Source organism: Macrotis lagotis, chromosome 1 (genome assembly GCF_037893015.1).
Source record: "Macrotis lagotis isolate mMagLag1 chromosome 1, bilby.v1.9.chrom.fasta, whole genome shotgun sequence".
NCBI lineage: Eukaryota > Metazoa > Chordata > Mammalia > Peramelemorphia > Peramelidae > Macrotis > Macrotis lagotis.
Window position 1 is genome coordinate 94,584,596 of NC_133658.1, and position 23,058 is coordinate 94,607,653.

Below are 23,058 nucleotides of genomic sequence, written 5' to 3' on the forward strand. Positions count from 1 at the left end.
CAAACAATTTGTCCAGGGTTGCAGAGCTCAAAAATGAAAAGAAGATTGTTGACACCCGATCCAGTTGTTATTTTTTTTAAAGTGGGAGAATATAAATTAAACACAGGTCTCAAAGAACTAATTGCTCCATCATGTAAGTTCTTCATCTAGTTCTCTAGTTTTCTGGTTTAGAAAAACTGCAAAAGAAAAGGGTCCAGAGAAAAGAGGGAGAATAAGAAGCTTGCCATTAAAATGGCCCTGGTATTGATAAGATATTATCTTGATGGGAGAAGAAGACAAAGATCATCCTGGCCAGTCCTGTGCTGCTGTGAGACAAACTCCATAAAAATGAAAGGCAGTGAGGTGTGACCTGAGAAGATAGTAAAGATTGGAGGACTGAGCTTAGAATGCTGCTAAAGGCAACAGTGGCAACTATCTAAACCAACTACTCCAGCTGTCCTTCACTTTGGATCCTGTTTCTACAACTGATCTAGGTTTCAGGGGAAACAGGACATAAGAGCCATTACTCTTTCAAAAGATGACAGGAGGAAAATGATGAAGAAGAGGCTTTCAAACTCTTTGGCCATGGGAAGGGGGAAAGGGAATGAGTACATCTAGCATCTACTATGAGGTAGGTACTATATGCTTTCAATGTTATCCAATCATTATCTCATAGGATTCTCAGAATAATCCTGAGGGGATAGGTGCTATTATTATCCCCATTTTATACTCTGAAAAACTGAGACAGAGAGAGGTTAAATGATGTGCTCACTTCCCTTTGGTTAGTTAAGTGGTAGCTGGATTTGAACTCAGGTCTTCCTGGGCCTAGAGGCCCAGTGTTCTACCCACTGCCCATTTTTTTAACCTTTTTAACTTCACCATGTCATTCCCATTCCTTAAAACAAATGCACCTTTCATTATTTCCAGGGTCTTTCAACATTTCTTATTATTTCAGAGGAAAATTCAAATGAAAATAAAACAGGAGTTTCCTGTTTTAAATTATTTTGGAAAAAAATTTACTTCTGTATATTTAAGTGGTGAAATATAGCTATTTAAAATACTCCATGGTACACATCTTGCTTGAATCTCAGGAGATTTAAGGAAAACATAGTCAAAATATATGTCTAAAATGCCTGTTTTAAAAATGTGCTTAAAATTTGTATTTTCTGTTTGTTTGGGTCTCATGTCTACATAGTCATTTAAATTCCTATAAAATATATACAAAAAACATACTGAGCCACCATGTTGTAGGGAAATCACTTCTGGATTTGAATTAAGCTATTATTTGTAACACAAGATAGTCTTTCATCTCATCTATAGAAACAAAAAAAAATTAAAATGAGACAAAAGCATAGTAACAGAAGGAAACATAGCATTTCCTTTAAGGATATCAAGATACATAGTAGCAAGCTTTCTTATTTATGTCTGTGTTGCCTCATCCAATTGAACATAAGCTCCTTGAGAGCAGCAAGTGTTAACTATTTTATCACTGTATTATTGGGGCCTAGAAAAGACTTTTCAACTGGTTTGACACAATAAATACACCCAAAACTACAATTTCTAAAAGCAGAAAGAATGAATTGTCTCTTTTTTCTATTTCATTTTGTAATTAACACTTTTATTTCTTTCAACAACCTAAAAGATATTCAAACATTTTTTAAATTTTAATTTTTGGAAAAAATAGAAAATATCAAAGGTCAACTAGGGAAATTTTAATTACAGTTAAAAATACTCTAGTCATCTCACATCAAAAGGGGCAAACATAAGAGATATAAATTTTCTTAGTAATAACACTACAGGAAAAATGTTTTTGTTAAAAAGACCAACCTTAAGGGGCAGCTAGGGGAGAACTAGAGCACCAGCCTTGGTGTGAGAAGGACCTGAGTTCAAATTTGGTCTCAGATACTTAATAATTACTTAGCGTTATAACCTTGGGCAAGTCACTTAACCCCACTGCCTTACTGAGATTCTTTGAACCCAAGATCCCATAGAGATACATAAACTTGAAGGCATTGAAAGACAAAAAGGACCCATGCAATATTTTGTGGATTAATTAAGAAAAAAATGATAACAAAGTTGATGGTCCGTAAACTAGAAGTGGCTGGGAAAATTATAGCCTATAAATGAATAAATTACTAATCTGCCATTAGAATCAACAAACATAATGAATTCAGAGTCATTCGTGAGGTCCTGTAGGAATCCAAGCAGTAGGGAGAAGTGGACCCAGAGCAAGAATGTGTAGACTAACTGTATAATATAAAAAAAATAACATGAAAAGTTGGAAAAAATCAAGTTATTTGCAATGACCATTCTGGGTTCTCAACAGATGATGAAACTTGCTTTTTTTTTTTTTAATTCTCAATAGCCCTGCTGGATGATTGTGGTTCCAAAATGATGCATGTGGTCTAGTTATATATGTAGCAATGTTTTACTGTTTGAAATGGCAGGTTGTAATGTTTGACCTGTTAGAATGATAAGAATGTCAGAAAATGGGCCTTTGATCAAATTTCTTTAACTGCTTTTCTTTGTTTCAAAAGCAAGGCTCCAAACAGAATGCCATATAAGAAAATATAAATATGAAAAGAATAATATATTAAAAAGAAAAATATATGTATAAATATGAAAAAGAAACAGGAACTATTAAAAAACTTCAATTATTTTTAACCTGGAATCACTCATGTTCATGAAGATAACAGTAGTAACTTATTATTCAGTCTGAAATAAGAATTCTTGAGAATTAACTGGTGAAATTTAAAAAGCAAAATATACAGAAATAAGGAGCAATGATAAATATACTTACATATTTTTCACATTCAAAGCTTCATCAAGACTCCCATTAGCCAACAATAATTTTATGACTGAGGAATAAACAAGTGCAGAAAACACAACATTCTTCTTCTGTGCCTCCAGGAAAATAGCATAAGCATCTACAAAAGAAACAATAAGAAAAAAAAATCCACAAATGCAATTTTAAATAACTGATGAATAAGGTTTTCAGATTTTACCTAAAGAAAAAAAAATTAACAAGTCCTCATACTCCTTATCTTTTGGGGATAAAATGACATTTTAAAAAGCTGTAAGTTAGGCCAAATGGATGTATTCAACTTGAATTCTTTTTTTAAAAATTTTTTCTCACTGGATTTTTATACCTTTAGTAAAGTATATCTGTGCTAATATAAAAAAATCATCCATCAGTTTAGGTCAATCACTAAGATGAGCCAATATTTCAAAAATCTTGCTATATTTACTAAACCCTAATCATAGATATATGATTTAGTCTGAGTGAAGGAAAGAAACCATTTTGAAGCTATCTTTAATCTATAGGTGGGTGGTTACAATAGTCGGAATTGCAGCACAACAGTATTAATGTGAATGTAGCCTACAATTCCGGAATTGGGAGATCAAATTATTTGGCTACGACAGGACTTATACAAAAACATACAATTTTCAAATATACTGATATCTAACAAGTAAACTAAGCAACATTTGTTTGACTGATTAACAGTTTTATTTCACTCGTTCACAATAACTGTCAGTGAATGAAAAGATGTTACCCAAAGAGAAGTAACTACACTTTTCAGTCACCTACTTTTCTCAAATAAAATTGCCTAGCTGTAAACATCCAATTGAGACTATAATCCACTCTCTACTGTATACAAACACATCACAATAAAGATGGTGCACAAACGATCTGTCACATATGGCCTTCAACAGACACAAGGCTCTTGTTATCAAATATAGCAGTAAGCTCACACAAACAGAACTAAACAGTAATGTTTATAAGAACAATCTAAGCTGATTTGGAGGATTCCTAAGAGAGTATATATTTGAAAGCTTTAGAAAGGGTAATGCCACTAAGTCTGTTCAAACCAGCAATCAAGATCAGGTTCACATCTTTAACCAGAATAAGAAAACAAGGCATCTCCCGAAAAAGTCTTTCAGGTCAATTTTACTAGGAAAAAAGTATAAGGCAGTAAAGACATTTCTAAGAACAAATCCAACATTACAACCTGACATTTCAAACAGTAAAAAAACTGCTACATATAACTAGTAAGTTTAAAAACTGGACTTGTTTAGACTATGTTGGACTAAAAGAGTCAAACTCTCATATCATATATCAATGCCTAATGAACAAATATATTACTACTTGTAGGAAAAAACTGTACTTGTAAAAAATGTTGTATATACTACGGCTTGGTCAGTATGAGAACCCTCTCCTCCCCCAAAAAGTGAAAAGATAAAGCTTATTTCAATCATTTCACAAATAGAAATTTTCGATTTCAAGTTGAAATAAAATTTGAGTCATAAAAATAAAACAGTAATTCCCTCATAAAATTACTGAAATATTCTATTAAATGTTTTAGTCTACAAATGAATATCCCAAAGAGATATCATAGTTTTATTGCAAATAATTCCCTTACAATTATAAAAGCTATTATTGAACTTCCCATATGGTTCTATGATTCAGGATATATATCAGAAGTGAAGATAATGTTTACAAAATAGCAGATACCAGACAAAAGACTATGAAACTGTATTTTTATAATATATTTTTTATATCACTGTATGGTATTACAATTATCTAAGGCACTTGATAATTTCTATAAAAGTCAGTACAATTGTATATTATACAGGGAAAATATAAGATTTTAAACTGATTACCCAAATAATAAGAATGGTCATTGTTTACCATCTTGTTTAGTTGCAGGAGAAAAAATTCAGTCTTAAGATAATAAAATTACTACCTTTTGATGAAACACATATCACATCTATACAAGATTTGTTTTTTTAAAAAACTACTGCAATATGAATATGTAGATAAATGATTTCAAGTAGTGAAAGCTATAAATTGCCACATGCAAACAAAGTTTCACTTTGCAAAGCAGCAGCAATTGGCACAAAATTTTTTGAACCTTTTGCTATATGTGCAAAGCATCTATTAACTTAGAAAATTAAACTAGGTGAATGAGTTTAAAACATCAATTAACCCTTATTATCTACCACTCTGCCTATCAGAATGGCATTTCAAATTGCACATTATTAACTTCCGAGAATGCTGTACTCTATTGAAGTTTTATCAAACATATTGGTTGTTTACATAAACCTGACAATTTAACATTTTTGTTGTTAAACAAGACACATTTCACAACAGTTGAAATCATTCCTTATAAAGAATGATGTGACCCAAAAAGGCTATGAAGGAACAATTCTTAAAAGAACTGCAGAGTATTAGCAATCATATGAAAGTCTGTTCCAAATCAACTGTAAAAGAAATGTAGATCAAAACTTAAGGTTTTAGTACCAAAATTGGCAAAAGTGACAAAACAGCATCAACTGTGGAGAAGCTGTGAAAGAATCAGGATATCTATAAACTATAAAATGATTGAGTTCAGAAAAAAATATTGATTAAAATGACAGTACCTTCTATCTTGGGACTCTACTGAAAGAAGGTAAGCAGTCAAAAGATAAAAAATAAAGGTCTCATAACCACCCAAACAATAAAATATTTGTAATATTTAGCACAGTGCCTGGCCTGTAGTAGGCTGTATAAAAGTAGTTATTCTCTTCTCTTTCAAAAAATATTCATAGCTACATTCTATTCTTTGTAGAAATAAATAACTGGAAAAAAGAGATGCCCTGTTGTTTGGGAATATGGCAACCAAATGTGGTACAGGAAAAGAAGAAAATATTTCTGTAATCTAAGAAAGGAAATTGAAGAATTCAGAAAAGTAAAGGACATCCAAGCAGAAGGACCTTAGTAAATGGAGCCAGAATAAAACAAACAACAATAAAATGAAAGGAGAAAAAAAATTAAAACTGTTATTATAATGACCAAGCTCGGTTCCAGGAAAGAGTTAAGAAAATACACCTCCCCAAATATTGGTTGTGGAACAATTTCATGCAGTTTTCCTAGATTCTTTCCCCATTTCCCCTAAACACTATTTTAAAAAAGTTTTTTAAACAAAGAATGATTCTCTGGATAGGGAAAAGATGAATTTAGAAATGAAGCTGACATAAAATACATCAACAAATAAATTTAAGAACTTAAAAAGGAAGGAACATTAAATGAACTGCTCACAACCTCCTATTTATTAATTCTTCACTTTCTCTCATTTCCACACCTAATCAATGAATGTATCTTTTCCATTCTCTCCATTTAAATAGCCATTATCTTAGTACATTTGAACCTTCTTGCCTAGAACACTGTAAGTCTTCTTACCATTCTTCCTGAAAACAGATCCTCCAGTCAATAATTCATCCTTCATACAACTACAGAATTAATATTTTGCTTGTATCCCTCATGATACATTTTCTGACACCTACTTTGAAGGAGGATTTCCCCTAAGTCACTTTGCCTCAATTGACTTCTCAGAGGACTGATAGCTAGACAGCAGTCCCCTTTGTTAAAGATGAGCATCCAATTCCCTCTGTTCCTCAATTCTCTGGATGAATACAGAATATAACAGAATGATTCTGTTTCTTCTTCCTCCTTTGAAATTAGATTTATACTGCAAGGTCCCATTCTTCCATCACTGAAAATTGTAGAATTTTTATGACTTGAACCAACCTAAAAAATCTCAATCTGTAGAACTCTTTTCTGAATTTGAATTATAAAACATTAAACTGATGTGGTGTATTTTCAATTACATATTTCAGGGCAACTCAAATTCATTATGTCTAGAGGTGAACCATCATTTCCACAAAACAAGATGCACCCTGCATCCCATAGTCACTCTTACTGCTTTTTCAAACACCTAGTTAGCAAGCCTTATTGAATCTTCCTTCACAGGATCATCAGAGTAGATAAGATATCAAAATCTTATTGTGCAATAGTCAGAGAGCTGAACAAGGTGGGAAAAAAGTGTGGGCTAATTATAGGGAACGACTGATACTATCACTAAAATTTCGGGCCTGATAAGTTGGGTATTTTGTGCAAAGATTTAAAGCACTGCTATGTAGCTAAATAAAGGTATTTCTTTACCTTTGCTTTTCTTCTTCTGGCATGCATTCATTAGTTCTTTCTTTAAGATTTCTTCTGGGGGCAGGGGTAATGTGCTGTGATGAGGATCAGCTTCAAGTGAGTCATCATACCACAACTTAAAAACAAAGTTAATCGAGTTTATTTTTTAAAAAGAAAATGTCAAAAATCAGTATTGGTTAATATTTAGATCTTCAGTGTTCTATAATCCACAAATAATTTTTTTTAAAGAAAAACTGCCCTCCTCAAATTACCGTGGGTATATCAAATGGAACATCTTGATTGTTATTTCTGAGGATTTCACCCAACAACCTCAATGTCTTCTGACGAGGAATAATATTTTCTTCTTGCATTTTAGTCCAAACAGCATCAGCCCTCTGCCAGTCATTATTTTCATCTGCAAAACATTAGATCTTAATGTCAAATAAATTAAAAAGCATAATATCAAAGTAATGCAAATAACAGACCTGATTTTTCATAAGGCTAAAGGAAGTAATGCTGAAAGCTATAGATTTAGATACTTAATAGAATCTTCAAGATTTGTTTTTAGCATTTAATCAAAAGTCTTCTGATTTGTATTTCAAAAACAAATGACAGAGAAACCATAAGTCATGTAAGCAATAAGAACATAATGTGCAATATACTACTTTAACTACTATTATGTGGGAGTTATTACAACTAAAACATATCCAGAGTATATATTCAAATTATAATATATATATACAATATAAACAATTTATTGTATTATTACAATGCAATTATAATTATAATTACAAAATATGATAATCCTGTAAAGTTATACTGTAGAAAACAGATGGTACATATGGGTCATTTAGTCTTAGGCAAAGGAATAGTATCTTGGAGAAGTTAAATGATTTGCCTAAAATTATAAAGCTTAGGCGTACTAAAGACAATGTCTGAACCCAGTTCTATCTATTCAAAAGCCAGTGCTCTTACCATTATGCAAAACTGCCATTCTAAGACAAAAGAATATCTTTTTTAAAGTTTTTCTTAAAAAAATCAAACTGTTTTCACCAATCTATTTGAATGATTCTTTTTTTTTTTTAGGTTTTTGCAGGGCAAATGGGGTTAAGTGGCTTGCCCAAGGCCACACAGCTAGGTAATTATTAAGTGTCTGAGACCGGATTTGAATCCAGGTACTCCTGACTCCAAAGCCGGTGCTTTATCCACTACGCTACCTAGCCGCCCCATGGATGATTCTTAAAAGGTAGGATTCCCATCAAGTTAAAATGATTAAATTTATGTCCCTCTACCTCAAAATACATCTCTAGAATCATATCTTCTTTGGAATTGGTATAAAGAATCATACAACTGTTGCACTGGACTGGAATTTAGATATCAACCTTCTAAAGTCAGTAATTGCCTTTGTGAGCCTTATAATCAATTACATCTATATTAGGAAATTTTGAGGACAGGAATTTCTATTAAAGTCACAAGAGGCAAATGGCTCTCTCTACATCTATAGCAATTTTATTATTGGACATTATTTTAAAAAAAGATTGTTTTAAGTCTATTTTAAGTCTGAGAATTATGTCTACACCTGATCTTTTCTTGCTTATGTATTTAATTCAAAAATCCATAACTGAAATTAAATTCTGCAAGAGAGATGACCATTTCTCATGTAAGCCTGCTTAATAATTTTTAGTATATCACTTATGAAGGATATAATATTGAGATCTAAAATAAGGGAAACTACGCAGGTGGTTTATTGTGTTTAAGATGACATAAAAAAAGTGCAACCTTTTCCACTTATTTAAGTAGTTAGAATTGATTGCTTCTTTTCATGCTGACTGATGATTTGTATGACAGAATTTAATAAATTCTAGCTTATATTTCTCATCTCCATAGACATGGCTTGTCAAACTAAGCCCCTGGCTGGTGGGGACTATTTTCATTGGAAACTAGGATTCCTTCCTGTTGAAATGACACTGTTACTTTTTTTATTTTAATTTTTTTCCAATTACATGTAGATATTTTTTTTAATTCATCTTTTTGTAAGCTTTTGAGTTTAACATTTTTTGTCTCCCTATAACAGTGAGTAATGTGATACAGGTTGCACATGCACAGTCATGTTAAACTATAGAATGACATGTTAGAATGACATTATTTCTTAAGGATCAGTTAATTTTATATGATGAAACAATCATTTATGAAAAAAATAAGGGGCAGCTAGGTGGCGCAGTGGATAAAGCAGTGGCCCTGGAGTCAGGAGTACCTGGGTTCAAATCTGGTCTCAGACACTTAATAATTACCTAGCTGTGTGGCCTTGGGCAAGCTACTTAACCCCATTTGCCTCGCAAAAACATAAAAAATAAATAAATAAATAAATAAATAAATAGATAAATAGATAAATAAATAAATAAAGTGAAATAAAAATAAAAGACTAATTAAAACTCAGGCTATCTACTACAGCAAATCTGCCTAAATTAAAATTTTAAAAACAGCTGATTCTGTGCCAGACACAATTTAAGAGGGGCTTATGATCATCATCTCATTTGATTCTAACAACCCAAGGCAGTAGGTCCTATTTCACAAAAGAGGAAACTGAGACAGAGGTACAGTTACTTTCCAGGCATTACAAGCTGTTTCTGAATTGAGGTCTTCTTGCCCCCAGGCTCATTGCCACTTCTGTCCAATAAGAACTAATCCTCTGCTACGATATTGACTTAGTACTTATCAAATACTTTTTTTTTAGGTTTTGCAAGGTAAATGGGGTTAAGTTGCTTGCCCAAGGCCACACAGCTAAGTAATTATTATGTGTCTGAGGCCATATTTGAATTCAGGTACTCCTGACTCCAGGGACAGTGCTCTGTCCACTGCACACCTAGCCATCCCAAATACCTTTCTTAATCTACCCTGAATGTCTCAGAAGATGCTGTCACACTCACACTTGTTATAGCCCCAGAAGCTAAGCAAACTAGGGATTTTCAGGTAAAGAAATAATTAGAACTCTCTAGTCACCACTAACACACAATGACATGACCTATAATAGAGATATGGCCATGGGATGATTTGCCTTGTTCAAAAGGAATAAGGACTCTGCCCTATGCTGGAGACACAAAGAATAAGTCCTGCCATTTAGAAGCTCAGGTCTTAAGGGGAAGACAACATGAATATATGTGGAAATCTAAGATACAGAGCAGAATAGATCTTTTACGTACCCAGCTAATCACATTTCATTTCTCCCATAAGAATATGACTTCTTTGAGGGCAGGTAATATTTCTGCCCTTTTTTTGTGTCTCCAGAGATTATCACAGTGTCAGGCACAAAATATGTGTTGGCTGCCTGAGGTACCAAGGAGACTGAGAAAGGTTGCCAAATGAATATAGCATCTGAACTGAGTTCTAATATAAAATACAAATTCTATGAAGCAGAAGTTAGGAGGACATTTGGCATGGAATGTCAGGGCACAGAGATGCAAATGGTATAGTCTGAGTGAAAAACACCAAGAATCCACCTATCTCCAAAAGTATTATATAAATTTATGTTGCTCAATAATAATATTTGAGGAACAAGAAAGACTTTTCCTATCCTTGCCTCAATACTAGAAATGAAAGGCTATCCACATGAATTATTATTATTTTATTTTGAGAGGGTTTTGGAGTTGGGTCTTCTTAGGGATTATTATAGTAGTGATCATCAAGTCAGTATTGGATCAAGAAGTATTAGGTTAATGATATTATCTTTATTTTTATTTATAGAGTTACAAGGTTGGTGCTCATGGAAATGTTGTAGACATTGCCAGCCTAACATTGCTTATAACATCCTAGTAGGTAAGATAGAAATATAATAACTAGAAGATAGTATATATAAAACTAAGTATATCTGGAAGTGATGCAATCTTTAGATGTAGGAGCAGTGACTAATAAATCGACAGGAAAGAAGCACAGTTAACCGGTCTAAAGGTTCTGTTATTCTTACATATTTACCAGTGTTTTGAACAAAGACAATCAAAAAGCATCTATAAATGAACATGTATAAGCTAACACCTTGGAAGCCAGAATCAAGATACAAAGAAATCTTGACAATTTGAACCAAAAGTCTAAAACAATAAAATGAATTTAAATAGGAATATTTATATTCAAAAGCCAACAGGGCCAAATAAATCTACTATAAAAGAAGAAAATGGGTAATATGTGTGTAAGCATCAAGAAATTCAGGAGAAAACCACCTGGATAGCTTAACTGATTACAAAATCAGCACAGTTAAGAGTAGTGATTGCCCCCCCAATCTAATATGACTTTAAGTCTGCATTATTAACTAATTAACTAATGAATATGGCTGTTGCCATGCTCTGATCTATGTATCTGTAATACAGATGTATCATAATGCTAATCTGTTTCCCCGAAACTTTGAAAAGTTGGTCTTAGTGGAGACTACATTTTCATAAAAATTTCTTAAATATTATTTTTAGATACTAATAATAGTTCATATGTTGATACATTTCTGGGCACCACATTTATAAGAAAAAGGAGAAGGTCAAGTGAGTGTCTACAGAGTACAGCAACTTAAAAACTGTAAGATGATGATGGAATTTGTAAATGGGAACTCAATATCCCACTATAACATTTTTGACAAATGGTCACCCTGTGTTTTAAAGATTAATTCTAAGGAGTTAATCTTGAGGTAGCCCCATTCCATTGTGGGATGATTCTAATATCTACCAATTTTTTCCTAAATCAAGCTTTAAATTGCTCCTGTTCTGTCGTGTGGGGTCAATTGAAACAAATCTCGTCCCCTCCTCCAACTACCAGGAAAGACTTCCTTAAATACTTGAATATGCATAGCCTTTATGAGTTTTCTTTTCTTCAATCCAAATATGGTCAGTTCCTCATGAAATGATCTGAAGTCCTATTCTTACCTTAGTTCTCCTCCTCTGGATACTTTTCAGTTTATCAATGCCCTAAAACTGTGGCACACAAGACAGTCAGATTCTGAAAGGACCAGCTATGAACCTCTTAATACAGATCAATATTTCATTAGCTTTTGGGGCATCACTGTAGCTGACTTTTGCAGTCCCCTAAATCCTCAATAGTTTTCAGTTGAAAGCTGAAAAGGATTAGACCAGCTGTGTATGCATGATTCAAAAAAGTAGAACTAACATATGTGGAAGACTTGGGAGTGCATATTTAAATCCAATAAATCGAAAAAGCTTCTTGACCATGAGAGCTATTCAGAAATAAACAACCTGGGTAGGTCTATAAATAATGAATTCTCCATCATTGGAAGTCAAGAGAACAGCAAGGATATTAGAGACCACCTAGTTTAACAACCCTCATTTCAAAGATGGAAAAAAAGAAGCACATGAAGATGAAAGACTTGGTCCAAAATTATACCAATGGTATAGAAGTAGAGCATGGATATGAAACCCTCCATTACTCAATTTCAGATTCAGCATTCTTTCCATTACTTATCTGTAATAATACCAGTTGGAGATGTTACAACTTGGAGAGAGAAAAATGAACTTAATGAACAAGAGTTAAAAGAGAACAGCAGCAATCCCTACAGATACTTTCAGAGAGTCCACCCTAGATAGTGATCACTCATGGTCCTGATCTCAATTTTAATCAGCAAAGAAGCTTCAACCTGTTCCATTTTTCCAATCTGGTCTGAACTGCCTTCCTCAGAAAGCATGGTGACAGTCCATTCCTCAAGGATAGTAATATTGATATCAGACTTAATGAAAAAACTCAATCTACTTCAGCCCAAATGTGGGTATCAACTCTAGAATTCAAGCATTTCACTAGTTCCATCAGCACAGATTATAGAAGTGCACCACCATGCCACCAAATTAGTTTTTAATCCAAGAGTTTAACTGCTAAATACAATACATTATAAGATTCTACTTCCATTTGATAATCTAAGGTTTCAATTACCAAAAGCCTCCATAAAAATGATTTTTTAAAGCAAAATACAGGCAAGACTGCTGAATTACTTACTGCAGAGTGTTAAAAGATTGAAGTACATCTGGTCTCTGTCACATTCAAATAGTTTCTGGGTTAATTCGACCATTTTTTCCAGGGTTTCAACCTTGAAATTAGACAATAACAGATCAATATACACACACACACACACACACATAGCTATCCAAAATGTCTTCAAAAATCAGAAACAGGAGCCCTTCACAAATACTCAAAAAATTTAATTATTCACATACATCCAAATTCTCAATTACTCAGAAAAATAATCCTTCCTGTTAAGCTTTTTTTTTAAGTTTTTGCAAGGCAATGGGGTTAAGTGGCTTGCCCAAGGCCACACAACTAGGCAATTATTAAGTGTCTGAGGCCAGATTTGAACTCAGGTACTCCTGACTCCAAGGCCAGTACTCTATCCACTGTGCCACCTAGCCACCCCCTTCCTGTTAAACTTTACCCAAGACTTTCTATGAGGCTGATGTGGTACAAAGGGATAGAGAATACTGTGCAGAATACATAGAGAATTGTTAATATTACCAACTTCTCTACCCAGAGCAGCTACATAATACTCAAAAAGTTTAGGACAATGTATGGATACAATCAATGAGTTAACTCAATTAATGACATAGTAACCCAAAAATCTTTGCCTCCAAATGTCCCTGACCACCCTGTCTATACCCAGTCTGCTGTTCTACATAATAAGAAGGTGCCCTACATCACAAGAAGTCGAAGGAAAATTCTCCTAAATAAGACCACCTTTCTTTAAAATCTCTGATATACTAAGGAGGCTGCAATGATTTTTAGGCTATCAAATTAGTGGGGTAAGAAAATCAACCTGGCCCAACAGATGAATATCAGTTAAGAATATGGTTTTAGTTTTCTAAAATTCTTCCATAATGATAAATGATGATAGGTCATTTTTACATGTGCCCCTATTTACAAGTGAAAAAAAACAGACTAGGAGTGGTTCAGGGACTTGTCGATGGTCACAGAACTAATTAAATAAATGTCTGAGTCAGAATTTGTACTCAGGTTTTTTTGATTCCAAAATCCTAGACTATTTCAATTCCATCAGGTTGATTCTATGAAAGAAAAAGACTATTAGTTCAAATAAAATGTGCCATTTTTAGATAATGAGATAAGATAAATTACTAATAAACACAAACCTGGTTAGATGAAATGCATCTTTCACAAAACCATTGAAGTTTCCCAGGACGAGCCCTAATGCCAGGAGTCTGCAAAATAAAATATCCATAGTGACCAATTAGATGAAACATTATCATCATGAAGGTCTCTCTTAAGAACATCAGAATTGATTGTGCAGCATGGGAGACACAGGCACAGTGGCAAGTATTGGCATGCCCTCATTGGAGAGGGTGCTGCACTCCATGAGCAAGGGAGAATAGAAGCAGCTGAAAGGAAATGTGAAATATATGTAAGTTTAGAGTAAACATTGCGCCCAACTCGTGGGTAGTTTTCTCTGAGATCATAGTCGTACACACTGACTTGCCTGTAACCCAGTGATGTCATTTTGGTCATCTTTGATAACAAACCAACAAGTACCAACATTATACCACATTTCCCTTGTGGGAAATGCATACACACCCTCAACCATTAAAAAAAAAACAAAATACAGTATCAGACCAAAACAAAGAAAACCACTAAAGTATTCTCTAACTATGAAATCTCACTGGATAGATCACTGATGCAAAAGTTAGAGGGATTTGATAAAAACATATAAATATGATCTCAAAAGAAAAATCCAATTCACCTTAAAATTCCAGGCTTACCATACGATAAACTGTGACCTTAATATCTTGGAATGATGCTTATCACCTCAAATGGTGCTTCACAAATACAAAAATAAGCACCTACATAATAATACAGGAAAAATATATTCCCAATGCTCTTTACCTTAGAGAATGAGTAAAAGAACTGTATGCTCTTGGCACTTGTCTTAGCACAATCTCTGAAAGGAGAGGCTACAAGTGCAGGCATAAATTGATTACAGAGAATGCAAAGTCTGAATTTCTCTCAGAAAGATTAACAGTATGCCCTGGACATTGTAAGAAATTCAATGAAAAAAGGTTTGTGTCCCCAAGTTGACAAATAAGCTAGTTAAAGGAAGCTGGGGGGATGGAATTGCCTGCTCAAAGTTGGTTGGCACGTCTAAATTTCCACTAAGCCCTCCAAGATTTGCCCTTCTTCTTCCTAACCTTTCAAAGAAAGAATGAAAAGAATTTATAAGTAGGAAAAAAATAACTCAGCAAGTCAAAAGCTGAAGTTGGACTCCTTCCTTGATACTGTATTTTCAAAGAAACTTAGAAAATGTAAAAGTCAATGTCCCTAACTCTTGTCACCTAAGTTTATGAGTCTCCACCTCAAATAATCAAGAAATCAGTTAGATATATTTAAGTTATAACTTACCAATAGGCTTCAAAGCTTTTTGAATATTCAAGTAAAACTAAACTCATTCACCAGTCTATGAAAAGTCAATGAACTTCCAATCCCTTTCCTCATCCCAAGACAATTTTAGGAAGCAAAGAGACTTTGCTGTGAGGTAAAACCTAGAAGGTTAGAGTCAGGGTGATGGAAGGTCTACGGAAATGATAATACAAGAACCTAGGCTTTATTTTGCATAGAATGAGAAATCCCCAGCATAGCATAATCAGAGCTAATTGCAATAGGAGTATTTGGGCAGGATAAATGGAACTGAAAAAAGACTGACATGTAGGAAATCATGTAGCAGGCTATTACCATGAGGTAGTAAGATCCTGAATCCTAGAACTTCTTGTGGGAATCATAAATGCTAACCTTTCTACCACTGTTTCCATGCTTCAGGTGACCATGCCTGGGAAGTCTCCTCCAATTCAGCTCTCTCCTAGATGACTCCCCCCGCAACACCTCAGCCTGCTTGGTTTTTTTCAGCTTTTGTGTTCTGTCTTCTCCAATTAGAATGCAAGTTACTTGAGAGCAAGACTTGTCTTTCTGATTGTACTAGTATTCTCAGGACCTTAGTCCAGGGCTGGTCTGCCTCCCTTTCTTCCTAAGTCTTTACAAACAGCCACTTCTCTTCATTTGTACAACTGTAACAGAGTTCTTATTACCTCTTCCTGAAGTATTGCAGTTATTTCCTAACTGGTCTCCCTGGCTCAAGTATCTAGCCCCTCTAATCCAATTTCCAAACAGCTGCTAAGGCATATTTTTCTAAATAGTATACCTGACCATGTGTCATAACTCAGAGCTCCTGTGCTTACTTACTTCTAGGATTAGAGAAAAGAAAACCTATTCTCCAAGATGATCTTACAACCTTTGTATAGCCTCATTAGGTTGTCTCCCCAATACAAATGTACTTTGGTCCACTACCAAACATATAAGAAAAAACTTAATAAATGTTTTTTGACATTCTGTATAATGAAGACTGGGCTGGGATTAAGTGATCAATATGAGATACACTTTAAGTTGGCAATTAACAAGAGGATTGTACAAATAATGGAAGTCAACATGTGTAGAAGTCAGAACAAAGGAAAATCATAAAAGAGCAACATATTTCAGGCACAATAGAGTGACATTCAGATTAGGGAAATTAGCAAAGTAAAATAGTCAAAGGACAATCCAAAGCTAAAGATCTTGGTCAATCAATTAAATGGTCATTTATTGAATATCTACTCTATGAAAAATGTGCTAAGCACTAGGGATGAAAGAAAATCATCGCCATCAAGGACCTTTGAAATTTATTGAGATAATTGAGGTTTTGATATTTCGTAATGATTATGTTTTTCCTAATACTGAACCACCCTTGCATCCAAAATATAAATTCAATTTCTAATATAAATTATTGAGCAGATTTTTTTTATAAGGCAAACAGGGTTAAGTGGCTTGCCCAAGGCCACACAGCTAGGTAATTATTAAGTGTCTGAGACTGGATTTGAACCCAGGTACTCCTGACTCCAGGGCCAGTGCTCTATCCACTACACCACCTAGCTGCCCCCTTGAGCAGATTTTATTTAAAAATTCTGATACATTCATTAATGATTTAGGTTGATAGTTCTTTTGTTTCACTTTATCCTTCCCTGATTGGATATTAGGACTTCTTTGATAGTACCTTAATTGTTATGATCTCTATTAAAATAATGCTAATAATGACAACTACATTTAACTAGCAGCAGATCATTATTTTATGAGTTCTTCCCCCTGGGTTGTAAGTTCTTTGAGGAAGGGACTATCCTGTGCCTCTTTCTGAACCCCCAGGTCTAGAACCAAGGCTGGCACACAGCAGGGCTTAATAAATGTTATCATATAGATCACCCTGTGATTGGTGCTTTACAAATATGATTCACTTGATCCCACAAGTAGCAGGAGGAAGGTGAGGTTGAGGAAACTTAAAAAGCAAAAGATTAAGTAAAAAGGTCATACTTGAGTTGTCTGTAACTCTTCCTCATCTGTTCTTATTCACTGGTCTACCCAATTTTTAAAGATGATTATTGCTTTATAAAAAGTTACATCAGAATTAGAAGTGTTAGTCTATCTTCATGTAACTTCTTTTTTCCAGTTTTCCTTAACAGTCTACATCTTTTGGGTCTTCTTAATGAATTGTCACTATTTTGCCTGGCATTGTAAATTATCTCTTGGTAGGAGGCCACATAAAATCACACTGCAGGCCATATTTTGGACAGCCCTGCTTAGACCATAGGTTCTTAGTCTAGGGTTCAAAGATAGATTTCAGGAAGTCTTTGGGAGGGAAAGCTGCATTTTTTCAATTCAATATGATTAGTTTCCTTTGTATTCTGTGTTTTATTTTGGCATTTAGATGCATTATTCTGAGCTCATGTTTCACCATACTGTTAAAAGGGGTCTGAGACACAAAAAAAGGCTGAGTAATGCCTGCTCAAAACCTTCAGAAATGTTACTTTTCAGGGGAAAAAAAGTTTTCATGTACATTGGTATTATTCCTACAGGGAAATTTTATAATTTTCTTCTTCAACATGTGAATAAAAGACTGGAGAACTAGTCTAGGTCAATCAGACTGCAAGGATTATAAGGAAGAACATAGATGTTGATTTGGAAGAGGGTTAAAGACCACCTAGACCAAGTGCTTCACAGGAAAGAAAAGGAAAGGAGAGAAGAGGGGGGGAAATGAGTAGAAAGGAGTAGAGGAGAAAAGATGAGGGGTTATGGACATAAAGTACAAAGTTCCAGAGCTAGGATTCTTCCATGGCCAGTGTTTTGAGAATGAAGACCCTATTTCTTCTAAATTAAATTAAAGTTCAGGGGGTACCCAGGTGGCAAAGTAGACAGAGCACCAGCCCTGGAGTCAGGAGTACCTGAGTTCAAATCTGGCCTCAGACACTTAATAATTACCTAGCTGTATGGCCATGGGCAAGCCACTTAACCCCATTGCCTTGCAAAAAAAAAAATAATAAAATAAAATAAAGTTTGGTACCTGATGAAATGTTTTGTGTTATAAACAAATGTATTATATCAGATCTAGAATGGAACCTGTCCAATCCTTAAAAAATTATTGTTAAATTTAACTTTCAGGGGCAGCTAGGTGACGCACTGGACAGAGCACCGACCCTGGAGTCAGGAGTACCTAAGTTCAAATCCGACCTCAGACACTTAATAATTACCTAGCTGTGTGGCCTTGGGCAAGTCACTTAACCCCATTTACCTTGCAAAAACCTAAAAAAAAAATTTAACTTTCAATTACAAAGATAGAGGACAATTTTGCAATCAAGTTTAAACTTGTTTAAACACCAAATTAACTACTATATCAAAAAGTAATAAAGGATTACTATAGGTTAATAGAAGCAAAAAGGATTATCAATAGGATTTGGGAACTAAATAGTGGAAGAAATATAAACTAGAGGATATTATGGACATTAGATTTCCATAATAAATAAACAAGTTTTCCTAAGCCTCAAATTCAGATTATCATTTGAATAAGTAGGTTTTACAACAAAAAAGTAAAGGAGAACTTTACTAACCTATGCTAGCTATCAAGAACTGAAAAGATTTATCTTTTTTTCTGGATTATATTCGAATACCTTTCAAATAGTTTCAGTACTAATTGAAGGAATTTTTATCAGCTCTTCTTAACATACTGTATGTTGCCAGTATATTTTATATATTACTGATCTACCTGAAATAACTACCAAAAAAAGTGATTTTTACCATAATAATCCAAATGATCATAAAAGTATGAAAGCTATGACTGGATCTATAAAAGGCCAAAAAATTATTAAAGCTATTTTATTCATATTTCTTTATAAGATTGGCTCAATTAAATCATAGAGCCTTATCAAGGACTTGAGCAACAATATTTGTGAGGACCAATGGCAAATTATCATAAACTGCTAAACCTTATGTCATTTCTTTCTCTTTTCCACAGAACCTTTGAACTTAAATGCTCTACTTGCAATAAATAACTTTCCAACCCAAAGAATATGCTTGATAAAAATAAGACTCTAAATATTGATTTTAATTGGAATGAAGTGCTTCAACGTTATGCATAAAGCTTTAGTGAAGTGGCAATTTACCTAAGGGGCTTACTGATTGAAAAGCTCTCAAATCTGAAACCACTAGAGAAACAGAGAGAGAGAGAGAGAGAGAGAGAGAGAGAGAAGAGAAGAGAGAAAGAGAAAAGAGGGGGAAGGGACTCAAGGGGGATGAGGGAGTAGGAGGGTAGGTGAAGTTAAAAAAAATCTACAACAAAAAACACTTAAAAACAAATTCCACTATATAAATCATAAACAGATGTTAGTGTGGAGGGAAATCAACTCGGGGAGAGGCAATCAGCTTTACAAAAAATTATTCTGTTAAGAAAACCAGTTCTTGAAAGAGCTAAATGTTTTTTTCCCCTCCTGTTCATCAGCTATAACGAGGAATCTTCAAGGAGACTGGTGTTGCAATTACAACTAATCCTCCCCAAAAAATTAACTGTGTTGAAGGCTTTGTAATTTCCCTAGGTACAATTTAGCTGTCACTTACTTTAAAATTTACTCAAACATGCGTTCCGAACAGCACTAACTTCACATGTCAAGTGCTTTCCAGCCAATTGAGTCTAAACTGGAAGTCGGTGTTAAACAACTGAATGATTAGACAAGATAGCTCATTTCCCTGCTCTTTTGTTCAGAATAAAATGCCACATTTACATTATCAGGCTCAACAGGATTTTCTGACAGAGGGAGAAAAAACCCTAGTGAACACTGTCCGTACTAAGCACATGAAGCCTGTCATTTACCAATCATCCTTCAAAAAGCAATAGCCATGAATGTAACTTAATTACGACCCAATGATCCTTGACGAAAAATCATCTTATCACTGTCCTGTCCCCCTAGGGCAAATGAACCACTTTGTCCTTTGGCACTGATGATGCTAAATTCCTAATTGCAATAATGGAGTAAAAGAGCCAAACCTCCTTAATTTCCTTACAACACTTAGAGAATTTTAAACTAGAAAGCATTCCATAAATAAAGACAATATTCAGTTAAAACAAAAAATGGAAGAAATAAAGCAACTATTTCTTAAAAGTAACATTAACAATATATGCAAAAGACTTCTAAAGGTGCTACTTAAAAGTTATTTTTATCATAGCTTCATCTTTTCTCAAATACCAAGAGGATTGGGGCATGCAAATAATCAATGTATGCTATACTTATATATCTGGTGGATGAGACATAAGTAAAATACACATATAGTATACACACACACACACATATTTATAGATTGTATCACAAATTGTCCTAGAAGAATCCTTAATGAATGGCATAGATTAAAGTATCTTTGATCACTTGAATCTAATATAATCCATTTAAATAGTTTCAGATAATTTAAAAATGCAATGAGACCAAAATAGATCAGCCAAAGATGAAGTATGTAATTCAAAAATGGCATACAAATTGTCCCTAAACATGGCTTCCATGTTATCACTTCCTTTCTTGTAGCAAGAGGATTGGGGCATGCAAATAATCAATGTATGCTATACTTACATATCTGGTGGATGAGACATAAGTAAAATACACATATAGTATACACACACACACACATATTTATAGATTGTATCACAAATTGTCCTAGAAGAATCCTTAATGAATGGCATAGATTAAAGTATCTTTGATCACTTGAATCTAATATAATCCATTTAAATAGTTTCAGATAATTTAAAAATGCAATGAGACCAAAATAGATCAGCCAACCATGAAGTATGTAATTCAAAAATGGCATACAAATTGTCCCTAAACATGGCTTCCATGTTATCACTTCCTTTCTTGTAGCAATAAAAGTCAACAAAGATTATTTTTAAGATATTTTAAAATAACTCATCAACTGAAATATAATGGGGAAAAGAAGTTTTTTCCTGGAATCAGTCACTGTTTTCAATGAAGAAAATAAACCTAAAAATTAAGCAGCATTTAAAAAAAGAAATCTAGGTTAAATAACCTGTAAAGAAAGGTAATGTTTACTAATCTTCTTTCTAAAATACAATCTATTAGCAAATGAAAGCAAAGACCAGAATGGTTTTGTTCTCTGAGCTGTTTTCCCCTTTAAGGAAAAGATTATCAAGAGACTAAGAAGCAGCTTATTTTTACAAACCTCTATGTAGTTTAGCGAATCTGCTAATATGTGAGATTGCCCCGCTACACTGCTGACTGAGGGAAAAAAAAACATTACACCCATATCCACAAAGATTTTAGTATGATTTAGGTAACACAGCCATAGTATGAACCTCTTACCTTGTAATTCAACATTGTTCTGTGATTTTTTTTTTAAAAAGCAAAGATATGAAAAATCTTCATGCTTATATCCTTTTGTGGGGTACTCAACATCTCAGGCTGTTGAAAATTAAACTTTCTTAGGATACTTTGCAATGCTAGCCCCCAAAAATCTGTTCTGGTTTGAATGAAAATGAAGAGCTGCAACATGTTCTGAATTATTTGTGATAAATCATCAAGTTTAAATACACAGGACTCATTTCCTTGATTAACTTACAAACTTCCTAAGGTCAATCAAAAGATAATGGTGGAAATTTATAAAAATTTAATCAAATAAAAATATACATATGGATTTTTTGGTTTTTCAAATGAGATGAAGTGATAATAGTTGAATGTAAGGTGATTCTTATTACATCATTCTGTCACATAGCAGTTAAAAGATGGAAATTTATATTTCTAACATTTCATCATTAACTGCTTCATTATTATTTTATGCCATTAAATAAAAATGCTTTCATTCCTAAAAGATATGTACATAAAGGTCAATAAGTGACATATATTTTATTGCATATTTAAATGCAGGACATTTTAATAGAAATGCTTTTATCTTTTAAAAATTTTCTTAAGAACTCATGCCAGGTAAGTATACTAACAAAAACTTGTGTGGGAGAAAATGGGGATGAGTACTTGTCGTTTGTGTTGAAAAGAAAACAAAACCTTTTAGTGATACCTAAATGTTCAGGCTCCCAAATAGCTTAAGGAAGCAAAGTTCTAATAAGAATATAACCAATCAGGAGGTTGGGTTACAACAGCCACCATTTTCAACTACCTTTATTGAGCTTGAAATTCAGTGTTCCGTCTTTTTTTCTCTGAATTTCCACTATAGCTTGCCAAGTCCTGCTCAGTTCACGAGCCCCATCTGCAGACCTCTTCAGGAAGGAGTTTAAGATCTCCCTTCTCATCAAAGTATTTCTATTTACAAGCTATCTCTAACCTGGCCTCTCTCCTTTTTCTGATACTTATTTTATTTCTGCCTAGTAGTAGTGAAGAAATGTTTAATACTTCTGGGCATTGGGCCCATTTTAATTAAATTCTTTCTAAAGCCTATGCAAAACCCAGTTGCTGTTTGCAGAGATGGGTGCTTTATGTAACAAAAAAAAATCTAGTAGGAAACATTAATTATAGGATTTTCATTTGCAATAAAGGCTTAGACTAAAAAAGCTCAATATCCCAATAGCTAGTTGTGTCAGTAGTTCTCAAAAAGGATATAAGCCTGTGAGATTGTGATGCTGACAAATTGGCCAAGAGTCCAACACACCCACAATTCAATTTGAAAATTTTCTACTAGTCAATGCAAGGCAAGACAAGGTCACTTTATAAAACTTAAACTCTAAATACTTGCCCCTGGTAAAAATGCCTTCATTTCAATATTTGTTCATTACCACTATT

General features: G+C 33.8%; 1 protein-coding gene across 1 annotated transcript in view; it reads right to left on the reverse strand.

Moving 5' to 3' along the window:
* LRPPRC (leucine rich pentatricopeptide repeat containing) overlaps positions 1-23,058 on the reverse strand; it is a 106,965-nt gene that overhangs the window by 19,255 nt on the left and 64,652 nt on the right. The window contains exons 24-28 of the mRNA XM_074222942.1: positions 14,062-14,260; positions 12,920-13,010; positions 7,213-7,355; positions 6,962-7,076; positions 2,780-2,906 (exon numbers count right to left, since the gene is read on the reverse strand). Coding sequence (XP_074079043.1) covers positions 2,780-2,906; positions 6,962-7,076; positions 7,213-7,355; positions 12,920-13,010; positions 14,062-14,260 — 675 coding nt within the window. The remainder of the gene's footprint in view (positions 1-2,779; positions 2,907-6,961; positions 7,077-7,212; positions 7,356-12,919; positions 13,011-14,061; positions 14,261-23,058) is intronic.